This window comes from Athene cunicularia (assembly GCF_003259725.1).
Source record: "Athene cunicularia isolate RWA chromosome 2 unlocalized genomic scaffold, athCun1 chr2_part2, whole genome shotgun sequence".
NCBI classification, from domain to species: Eukaryota; Metazoa; Chordata; class Aves; order Strigiformes; family Strigidae; genus Athene; species Athene cunicularia.
Window position 1 is genome coordinate 3,180,609 of NW_020799096.1, and position 11,241 is coordinate 3,191,849.

Sequence of the window (11,241 nt, forward strand, 5' to 3'; positions counted from 1 at the left end):
CCCGAGCCCCTGCAGTGGAAGGCAGGGCCCTGCCCAGCCGGTGAGGCCCAGCAGGGCCTGGGCTGGGCCGGCGGGGCAGGCCTGCCTGCATCCCCAGGAGGAGGCTTGGCGGCGATGGCCTGGCAGCCTCGGCAGCGTTTGCAGGGTCCAGTGACCCTGCTGAGGGCAGAGAGTGGGCAGGGGGCAGCTTTCTATAGTGGTGAGGGGCTGAGGGGAGTCAAGAGGAGCCAGCCACAGGCCACGCCATGATTCTGCTCTGTTCGAAGCAGGAGCCTACTTGCCCCTGGGTGAAGTCCTGGATGGAACCGTTTCAAACCTGCACCCTGGTGCTTGTGCAAGGAGTCCCGGAGGATGTGCGCTGTCCTCCGCAATAGCAGTTACCATGATATACAGGGGAGTTTTACAGGGCGCTGCGTAGGATTGCTGTAACCATGGCCTCGAGGAAGGTCGGCGTGTCTCTCAAGAAAACTGCGTGCAAGTCCAGCAAAGCTTGTGGTTTTGGGAGAGCTCTTCAAAAGCCAGAGCCCCAGAAGACAGCAAGGGAGGTGGCAGGCAGGCCAGGTGCAATCGCCCGTGACACAGAAGGGCACAAGGACCTTTTAGAAGCAGAATGGTTTTGCCAGGCGTGGATGCGGAGCAGCAGGCTGGCTCGGTGTGTATGTGACAGTTCCCCACTGGGAGTTTGAATTGCATCTTGGCAGCAACAGAAGCTTGCCCTAAACCTGCTTGGCTGTTAAAAGCCTCGTATTTGCCACTTTATTGGTAATACTCAGCCAAAGCCGTGGTTGTAGAGTGCTTTAGCAGAGTTTTAAAATCTGAGATGCTGAGACTAATCCCTCATGTGACCCCGGTGTGCTTCCAGAGTATGGGAACATTCACCATCGCTGCTCCTGCAGAGCCATCTGCACCAGCTGCTGGGTTATAAACTCAGTTTTACTGAGGATTTGGAAAACTGGTCTAGTTTTAAAAGGAAAATTCCTCTGTTTCTATAAAAGGAAACCATACAAGGATGTCTGGAATCAAAGGAGCTTTCGAAACAAAACTTCTGAGCGGGTGTTTATGTTTCATGGCAGATGAAGTTATCAGCCACATGCAGGTGATAAATGGCCATGGGAGAGCGGAGGCTGTTGCTTCCTCTTGCTGGGCAGCAACCGGGGCAGAGCTCGTGGCCTTGACGAACTTGCTTTTGCCAGAAGAGAAACAAGAGAAGAGTGAGTACTAAGTAAATGGCTGTGGTGGCTGGATAAACCCCACAGTTAAATGGAGCTCCTCAAGCTTGCAGAGGTTAGGGAGTCCACTGCGGTGGGAGGGGGGTTGGTCTTGAAGGTTTTACACTGCTCTGCTCGGAAATGAGCTAGAATGGGGTTTGCAGAGAGCAGAAAATCGTATTTTGCAGCACAGCGGGTTAGTTAACATCCTCCACACATAGTCTGAGTAGACAGACGGTGGGACAGTGTGTCTTCTGTGTCTCCTGGAGCAGCAGTAAGGGGGTAGGAGGAGTATCTTGAGCACCCCCATCGTGCTCCTGCTCTGTCCTGCAGCAGCTCACCCTCACCTTCGGGGCACAGCAGGTGTAGGCATCCCCTCCAGTCACATCCCAGACGCTCCTGCAGATGCTTTTTGGTGCCCTGTCATGGTATGTCCCCCCAGGGAAAAGATGAGAGAATACATCACTGTTACACGTCCTGGTTTTGGCTGGGATAGAGCTAATTAGTTTTTTCCTTCATAGTAGCTCCAATATTGCTGTGTTTTGGATTCAGCGTGGGATTCAGTATGAGAATAATGTTGATAACACACTGATTTTTTCAGTTGTTGCTGAGAAATCAAGGACTTTGCAACTCCCTGTACTCTGCCCAGTGCAGGTGCATAAGGAGCTGGGAGGAAGCAGAGACAGAGCACTGGACCCAAACTGGCTGCTGGAATATTTCATGTCATCCAGCTCAGTGTATAGAGGAAGGTGGATTGGGAAGCGCGCTCTGGCTTCTGGGATTGTGGTTTCAGGATTCTCTCTCCTCTGGGATCCCTAGCCGGGAGTGGGCCGGGCATTGGTCAGTGGGTGGTGAGCAATCACATTGTGCATCACTCATTTGTATTTTCCATTATTATTATTATTATTATTATTATTATTGTCATTATTATTTGAATTTTATTTCAGTTATTCAATTGGTTTTACCTCAACCTACAGGTCTCCTTACCCTTACCCCTCCAACTCTCTCCCCTCTCCCCTGGGGTGGGGGAGGCTGAGCGAGCGGCTGCATGGCGTTGGGCTGCCAGCAGGGTTTAAACCACAACGGCATGCCCAGCTCTGTTATTTCCGTTAGCAAAGAGCACAGTGAGGCCATTATCACGACAGTGAAGGTGTCCCAGACGAACATCTCTCATCAAGCTTTGTGTTTGCAGGGGATGTGTGGTCTGGTGGTGGCAAGATCTGGGGAGATCCTCGCTCTGCTGGAGCCTGAGATAAACCTGGCCTCTGGGATGAGCCCATGCTCCGGTGGAGGCGGCAGCAGCTCCACAGCCTCTAAACGGCTGCCCCTTTTACAGGCAGAGGCTGGAGACACCAAAATGCTCAGCAAAAGCAGCTGCTCGCTATTGCCAGAGGTACACTGGACACATCTGTGGTGTCACCGGGGTGAGATTTACTCAGACACTTGCCTTGGCATTGTTACCAGCCTGAAGTGAGGTTCTCCCCTCTGAACACAGTGCTCTCCTCTTGAGTTTTGAAGTGGGATCCTGCTTGCTTCACCTGATGCCCCCCGTTCCTGTGCTTATTCTTGATGTTGGAGAGACAGTGAACAGGCAGACAGTCTTTCTCCGCCCTCACCAGCTGCTTGTGACCCAGCAGAGCTCCTTCACCTTCCTGACAACTTCTTCCCTGAAGCAGAAGCCTCCCAGCCTCACACAGAAGCTGTTTCAGCTGATCGCTTTTCGGAGAAAGGGCCTGGGAGTGCTCGCCCTGCTGAAGGACTGGGTGAGCACAGTGGTGCAGGCACATTCTTGTTCTCCCTCTGCCTCGGGTGACTCACAACATCTGCACTGCTTTCTGACCCCCTTTCATTTTTTACACTCTTTGCCCTGACTGCTGCTCTCCTGTTGAGACAGGGCAGGGAACCATCGTCCATTACCTCAGGGCTTTGTGTGGCCACACGCAGGGGCTCTGACAACGTGACAAACCAGAGAGGAAACGTGCTGTGTGGCTTCCTGTGGATACATGTGCCACACTCCTCCCCCGTGGGAGAGCTCCTGCAGAGGAAACGCTTGTGGATGTCTCCAGAGACTGATTTCGTGTCAGCCAGCAGCTCCCAGGCCCTCTCACCGCTGAGTCAGAGGCGGGTGCCACCGGCCGCGTGCCTGCCTGCGCTGCCAACTCTCAGAGCAGAGGGGTTTATCAGATGTGACATCTCAAAATAAACCTCTGCGAGACTTCCACGGCCTTCGGCCATCGTCCCGCTTTCCCTTTGCAATCACGGCGAGGAGTGCCGTTGGAGCAGGCTGGAGGGGAAAAATGTATTTTGAAGATTTTAGTTACAAAGGGGCTGGATTGCAGTGCAACTTGTGAAAAGCAAACACAAGGGTTGGATGTGTCTGGACAGCTTCAAGCGTGTTTCGACAACTCTGCTGTGTTTCTTGTGAGACCTTTAGCTGTTGTATTTCTTAGCAGGAGACCTGTATCTTGTTTTTGAGACAAAATTGTTGGCAATCATCCCCCTCCAACATTAAAGCAGCCTTCTGGAAAGTAGGTACCCACCAAGCAACAGAAATGGGGTTTTTTTGTCCTGTCTTAACAAACGTCTTTTTCTTCCTGAATCATTCCTTTAGACCTGAGAGGCTGCGCTTCACTCCTGCTTGGCATGAAACAGTGTTGATTGTCCTTTGCCTTTGTCACCGTGCCACGTACATCAGGTGCTTTTAAAGCACCGAGGCGTGAAGCAGTCTCCTTTAACGCCGCCCTTCAGAGCCGATCCCTCTGCTCACAGTGCAGTGTGATTGCTGCAGTTCTCAGCTCTCCCTCTTTGGAGGAGGGTTTGAATTGCTCCAGCTGGTGCCTTCACACCAGATGCAGTTTTTTTCCGCCTGTTCCATAACTGCAGTCAAAAACCTTGTAATCAAAAGAATAACAAAACACACAATGGCCCTGCAAACTCCCTCATCTCTTCCGCCAGCTGTTCCTTTCTTTTAAGAGAAAAGCTTCCATTACTCAGGCCTTTTATGAGTTTATGCTTCTTTTTGGGGCCCAGATTCAGTGTTTCGCCAAAGAGATGTTTCCTTTTAAGGCATAGAGGCCTGCATTGGGAAGGGCAGCTACTAAATCATCTAAGCTGAGCAGCGCCCTTGCTGCTGCAGAAAACGGGATAAGCACTTTGAAAAGCCCAGCCTTCCTCTCCCTGCAAGCACAGCGTTCCCCTTCAGCTGCCCCAGGCTGTAGCGTGTCAGTTTACATCCGTGGCTCCTCCATTTCACAGCACAGGCTCTTTGCTGCAGGATCAGTCCTGCCCAACCCTTGGATGCAGACACTGCTAAACCTGCCCCTTCTCTCCCCTTCGGCCACATAAAAGGACTTGCAGAGCCTCCTGGTTGCATCTCAGTAGGTTCTGGAGAGAGCCTGCGCACTCCAGGCTGCCTCCAGCCCACTACAGTCCCTGTTTGCAGCTTCCCTGGGGTGTCTTCACCCCAGTCCTGTGCACTGGCTTCGTGCCACAGCTCCTCCCCGCTGACAGACTGTCCCACAGGCTGTAACCGTGAAACCTGGTGGTGGGCGAGCTTGCCCCAGGCTGCCTCATTTCTGCCGTTTATCACTAACAGAGCCCTTTATGTCATCTGTGCTGACCAGATTATTTAATCAATTGAGCATAGCTGGTTATCTTCGGGAGTGAAAGGGCGTTCTGCGGCCCCAGGGGATGCTGCCCAACACGGCTCTCGCAGGGGCTGCCCACACACTGCCTTCGGGTACAGTGGAGCCCTCCCTTAGCTTTATCCATCCTGTGTCAGTACAGTAACACATACAGCCGAGGAAACTCCATCCAGAATTTCAAAGGAAGATCTCAGTGTATGCAAACAAGGTGGAGACTGGACCTTCATAACCCTCTGCCAGCTGTGAGTTTATCTGTGTCACCGAGGGGTTTTGTCACTGTCTCCTCTGTCTTTTTAAGTTCTCACCAAGTGTGAATGAATAGTCAAGAGCTACTTCTTTCCAATTCTCTAAGTGTGTGGGGTTTTTTTCCCCTCTGGACTTTGCAGCCTCCAGAGCAAGCCCTTCTGCTTTTGTGCAAGCCCTTCTGTCTGACACAGTGTCCTTGCGACATCGGCGCTTGGCTGATCCATCGGGATCTCGCACGCGAGATGTCCTTTGCCAGCCCCACAGCGGCTCATGGCTCTGCCTCACGGTGGGTGCTTACACTGAGCGGGCGCTGCGGTGAGCCCACAGCATCTCTGGCATGATCCCGGGCAGGATGAGGTGACATGTCCGAGTGAGTATGTGGATGCAATGCTCTGTGGCATCCCTCCAAGATATACCCTAATTGGTTTTCACATAACGGAATCTCGTCTTCTGGGGAAAGCTAATTGCACAAAGGTTAATTGGGATCTCGCTTGTGTGGGAGGCAGGGAAGCGTCATCTTTGGCCAAAAATACCCAACAAAGAATTTTGAAACAACTTAGGAATTTTTCATTCAATCAATCTATTTTTGTTGCTGACTGTGACTCTGTCCTCCTCTTTTTCTTTGCTGGTACCCCACGTGAAGTGAGCATGAGGCTCGTATCCCTATGTGAGATGTGACTTTGCCCCGAGCAGAGGGACTGGGTACTGCAGGCTTTGCCATCCTGTATGTCTTCAGTACTGCTGTAGTTGGTCCCACAGTGTTGTCCCCTGTCAGGGTGACGGAGGGGCTTCTCCTGGCTGTGTGCTATGGTGGGGCTGCTGGGAGGAGGACATCTTGCAAGGGTCTGCTCCAGAGGAGGCCATGAGGGTGATCAGGGGGCTGGAGCACCTCCCCTATGAGGACAGGCTGGGAGAGTTGGGGGTGTTCAGCCTGCAGAAGAGAAGGCTCTGGGGAGACCTAATAGCAGCCTCTCAGTACTTAAAGGGGCTACAGGAAAGCTGGGGAGGGACTCCTGATCAGGGAGGATAGGCATAGGATGAGGGGTAACAGTTTTAAACTGAAAGAGGGGAGATTTAGATTAGAGATAAGGAAGAAATTCTTCCCTGTGAGAGTGGTGAGACACTGGCACAGGTTGCCCAGAGCAGCTGTGGCCGCCCCCTCCCTGGGAGTGTCCAAGGCCAGGTTGGACGGGGCTTTGGGCAACCTGGGCTAGTGTAAGGTGTCCCTGCCCATGGCAGAGGAGTGGGACTGGATGATCTTTAAGGTCCCTTCCAACCCAAACCTTCCTGTGATTCTGTGGTTAACCCTGGCAATGCCAAAATAATACAAATGAGGGACAATGTGTCATGAAAAATTTTGGGGTGATCATAAAGACTTTTGTTGGGTTTTTTTCCCCACAGATCAGCAGACTGGGAAGTCCTTCCAGTGTCCCTGGGCACCAGCTGCTTTGGGAACTGGGTGTTCTTAGGGAAAGGTGGCAGCTTGTTGGGGGGAGCCTCCCCTGTGCCAGGGCAAGTCCCCTGGATCCAGTGACAGAGGGTTGTGCAGTGTCCCCGGTAAACGGGGGGCTACTGCTGGGGAAAGCTGACAGTGGAACTGGGGGACCCTGTAACCCACTGTAACATCACTGTCTGTGTTTGATTCCCTTTGGGATTATTTGACCAATCTGAACCCTTTTTTCTGATTTTTTTCAGTCTGATTTTTCAACGTATTCAAAAATCGGAAGAAATGTCCTTTCCAGACCTCCACCCCATCACCCGTAAGAGCCTGTGGGTCGTTCTGAGTGACAAATGCTCTACAAAATGGCTGTGCAGAGGCCTCGCTTCACGTGTACCAGGTTATGCCTTTGGGCCAGCCATGTCCAGCTTCTCCTTTTCCTTCAGTGCTTGGTTCACTGTGAAGTAATCACTGTAATTTTTAGCACTAAGGAAGTGGAGACCCAGAAATCTGTGTCCTTAAGGGTATTAAGAAGAGGATGATGGACATTCTTCAGTGTCTTAAACTCCCCCAGCCCTTCCAGCTCTGGTCTGGTTCCAGAAATATAATTGGGAAAATGTCTTCCAGCCTCATGTATTCATTCCCAAGGACAAAGGAAGAAGAAAGCGAGTTTTGGACTTTTCATGATTTTTTGAGTCATAAAGCAGAAATAAGTGTTCCTGCTTGAGCAAGCCCCCCCTTCACAGTCCCATGCTCCCCATTCCCACCCTGTCGTCCCCTCTGTGTCTGACCAGCTCTTGGCCTGGTTACTGGCGGCCGAACCACGTGTACACCCGGCACGTTGCGGGATGGTAGCACAACTAGGGCATCCCAAAAAAAGCCACCTGGGGCCGGGGTGTGTGTCACGCTCGGAGGTGGCACAGAAACCGTTGGGAGGGGAAGCGTCTGTGTAATAACCAGCATAAATCCCCAGCGGCCCCCCCCCAGCGCTGGCCTGGAAACGCTCCTGCCACGGTGCTGAGCACTGGCTTCTCCCAATCCGCCTGCCCCTGTTCCTTCCCCGTCGTCGCCCTCCCTGACGGCTCTGGTGCGGAGGGTCGCAAGCAGATGGGGCGACGTGAGGCTGCCTGTGAAACCGAGGACGGGGGGGGGCGTTGCTCCTCCTCGATGATATCACATGAGTGTGAAGGTTTGCAATATGGTTCTTTCTGCTTGATGCGATGCTTCCGGCTATTGGGTTTTATGTTTCTCGGACCCCGAGGGTGTTGAAGCAACCTGACCTGCTTGCTAAAAGCTGAGAATAATTCAAAAATCCTCAACTCACCATCGGGTGGCCTGGTGGTGCCAGTCACAGCTGCAGGAACCTGATTCCAGGCCACAATACATCTGTCGGCCTCGGGGAGCTCCCATCCCGCCCTGGGAGCGCAGCAGTGGGTGGCTGGTGTGAAGTAGGGCAGCATATGGACCGCAGACCCCCCCTGGCGAAGGGGAGGGGAGCCACGTGGTGAGCATGGCTGTTAGAAGCAGCACCTCACCTTCCAGTGATTGAGGGGGGCTCTGGGCCACCACGGGGCTGCGCACTGTGGGTGACTGGGCTTTGCCAACACCGTGCCACGTGCCTGGCATGGGCCATCCTCACCCCTGTGCTCCCCCTCGCCTGTTCCTTTATTTTACATTTCAATGCCAGGCCTGCAGACATGGCTCTCGACCTTCCCCCTGGCCTGTAGCCAGCCCCGCTCTCATCAAAGCTTGCCGGTTCTGCCCTGCTGCGTCAGCAGGTGCCCGTGCTCCCTGGCACTGCATGGCACAGCACAGCACGGCATGGCACGGCTGTTGGGGGGGGGGTGCACCAGGGTGGGGATTTCTCACACAGCAGCTGAGATTTGGCATCTCAAAGGGCTGTTGTTGCAGCTGTCTGCGAAATTTCCCTTCTCTTTGGCAGAAAAAATCAAGGAAAAAAAGCCTTTTCTGTGTTTTCCGTGTTTCTGGCGGCAGTGCAGCTCCAGCTCCCCCAGGCGCAGCCCCATGCTCATGGCAACCCCCTGCCACTGAGGGCAAAGGGGCAGCGGGATGTGACACAGGGGGGCCAAATCCTCCCTCCACCACCCTGGCAAGGTGACTGAGAATACCGGGAGCATTAGCAAGATGTCTGTGCCGGCTCTGGCAGCCTCCTGCAGGGCTGTGGGACATGCTGGTGTCCCCGTGTCACCGTGGCCTGTGCCAGCAGGTCCGTGGGCCGCAGCCTGCAGAGAGTCACTCACAGTTCCCTTGGGCCGGGAAAATCCTTCTCCCAGCACCTTCTGCGCTGTGCTGAGGGGGTGTTCACAGCTTCCCCATCTGTCAGGCTCCTCTCTGGCTTCTCGCCACCCCCAGGGGGGGATTTTGCGGTGGTCCCGGTGCCCGGAGGAGCACTGCAGCTCCTGGCTCTGCTGGCGTGGGGCCGTGGGCAACAGGATCTTCCACCCACAGCTCTCCGGGAGAACCCCCTTGGCCCAGGGCTCTGCACCGGCCCCAGACCCACCCCCCCCAGCCACACTGCTGGGGCTCCCCAAAAGGCTGGTGGTGGTGGAGCTGTACCAGGTGAGGGTGAGGAGTGCAGAGTATAGCAAAAAGGGGTACCTGTCCATGTCACCACCCAAATGAGGATGGTGCAACCACCGGTGCAGGCTGCTGGTCCTGGTACCTCCAGCCCTTCACTCAGCTGGGAGAGGTGGGAGTGGCTGCAGCGGGGAGCTGCTCAGGGCAAAGGAGGGATGAGTTTGTCCCGGGGAGGGGGTTGGCTGAGCCTGGCCGCTGCTCCCCCCCAGGGACTGGAGTCCAGCTGCACCGAAAGCTCCTGAGAGCACCAGCCCCGAGGCTGGCACGGGGAACAGCTCTTGCTGTCCCCATGCCACGAGTGACCCAGCAGCTTCAATTCTATTTCCACCAACCTTCGATTTATGATTTCAGGGCTTAGTTTAGTTAGTGCCCGGACTGTCGGGACAGGGGACAGCACGGGCTGAGAGGTTGTTAGGACGGTGCATCTGCTGGCAGCACAGCTCTGGGTGCCGTGTCACCAGAGGTCCCTGAAGAGCACGGCCTGCTCCATCCTGGTCAAACCTGTGAAATGCGGCACATTTCGGTTCCCTGCTCCTTTGGGCAAACATGGCAGGTTTTTTGCCTTCTGTGCAGCATTCCTCACCTCCCCAGGGCCACTGGGCTCATTAATTTCCTTCTCGTTACAGGCTCCGAGTGTCTCCTGGGCAACATTTTTAGACGTTTGACCTATATGCAGAAGATTATTTATTTTCCCTAAATGACAGTGTCCCTCCTTGGGCAGCTGTGCGGCTCCCGGGACTGTTCCCTCAGCTCCGTCTGGGGATGGACATGGCCCTTTCTGCCCTGTTCTGTCCCAGCTCCATGCCCTGGTCCGAGGGGGTCTGCTGGGGAGGGGAAATGGAGGCCAGGGGACACTGGGTGCTGAGCTGAGGGGTGGGGGATGTGGTGGGTGCTGCGGCAGGGGACGGTCACCACAGGGGAGGCCCTGTGCCAGGGCAGGGAGATCTGCAGGAGCAGGCAGGGTCCTGCTCAGCACCAGGGCAGGGAATGAGGGGGTCACAGCACTGGGGTGCCAGGGCTGTGCTGCACCTGGCACTGTGGTGCTGGTGGAGTGGAACCCCTGACCCACAGCAGGGCCCCCCTCGTTGTGGGACAAAAATCGATGCCAGGGCTGGGAGTGTGGGCAGGGAGGGTTGCCAGGGAGGGGGGGGGCAGCAGGCTGGGGCTGTGTCCCAGTGTGGCCCTTCCTCAGCACCCAGCAGGACCAGCAGCTGCCTGTGGGTGGGGATGCACCCCCAGCACCCCGGCATTGCTGTCCCCCCAGCATGGGGCTGCCCCACAGCCCTGGCACCTTGATAACAAGCCCCAGTGGGGACCCAGTGCCCCTCCCCAGCACTAGTGCATCCCCAGCACCCCAACACCTCATGCACCCCCTCCCCTGGCACCCCCTGCACCCCTTAGCATCCCCAGCACCCCAATACCTCATGCACAGCCTCCCCTGTTACTGACACGCGGAAACAAACTCTACAACTCGGAGAGAGTCGTTATAAAGCAGGTATGTTTATTCCGGCTGGGGTGAAAGGGGATTTCTCCACAAAGCTTGCCCACCGCCTCTGGCAAGTAGCCAAATATTTATTACACCCAAGTATACATACTCATTAGGAAAGGACGGGTTATTACAATTAGTTCGGGGAATACTTGTGATTATTATAATTATTGAAGGGGAGAAGTACGTGGTCTTCTTCACGTCTTTCCAGGGCATGCGCTGTGAAGCAAAATCCAGGTGTCTTCTTCCTAAATCGGCGAGATCATCCTCCCTCGACAGCATCTCTGAGTCCTTTTGTTCAAGTTTCAGTTTGCCTAAGTGCCCATTAAGGGCTTTGAATCCGCTGTCTTTTTAATTCATACCCCCGGGCTACCTGCTACTTTATTATCATAGCCAATCCTCAAACTATCTGGGTGAGCTACACTGAATCCACAAAACAGTCTGGGCAAGCAGGATTCTTGGGCAACGTTCAGAAACCAGCATATGTTGTTGTAAGTAAATAATTTGCAAGGGAAGTGGGCAGTTCTCTGGATCGGTACTCCCAGGGCCCCCGCACCTCCGAGCATCCCCAGCACCCCATGCACCCCTTCCCCCGGCACCCCGCCTCCCCCGCTGTCTCTT

General features: G+C 54.6%; 1 protein-coding gene across 1 annotated transcript in view; it reads left to right on the forward strand.

The window, feature by feature from the left end:
- The first annotated feature begins 9,181 nt into the window (after positions 1–9,181).
- LOC113477503 overlaps positions 9,182–11,241 on the forward strand; it is a 36,673-nt gene continuing 34,613 nt past the window's right edge. Inside the window, exon 1 of the mRNA XM_026843815.1 lies at positions 9,182–9,215. Within this exon, the coding sequence (XP_026699616.1) occupies positions 9,182–9,215 (34 nt within the window). The remainder of the gene's footprint in view (positions 9,216–11,241) is intronic.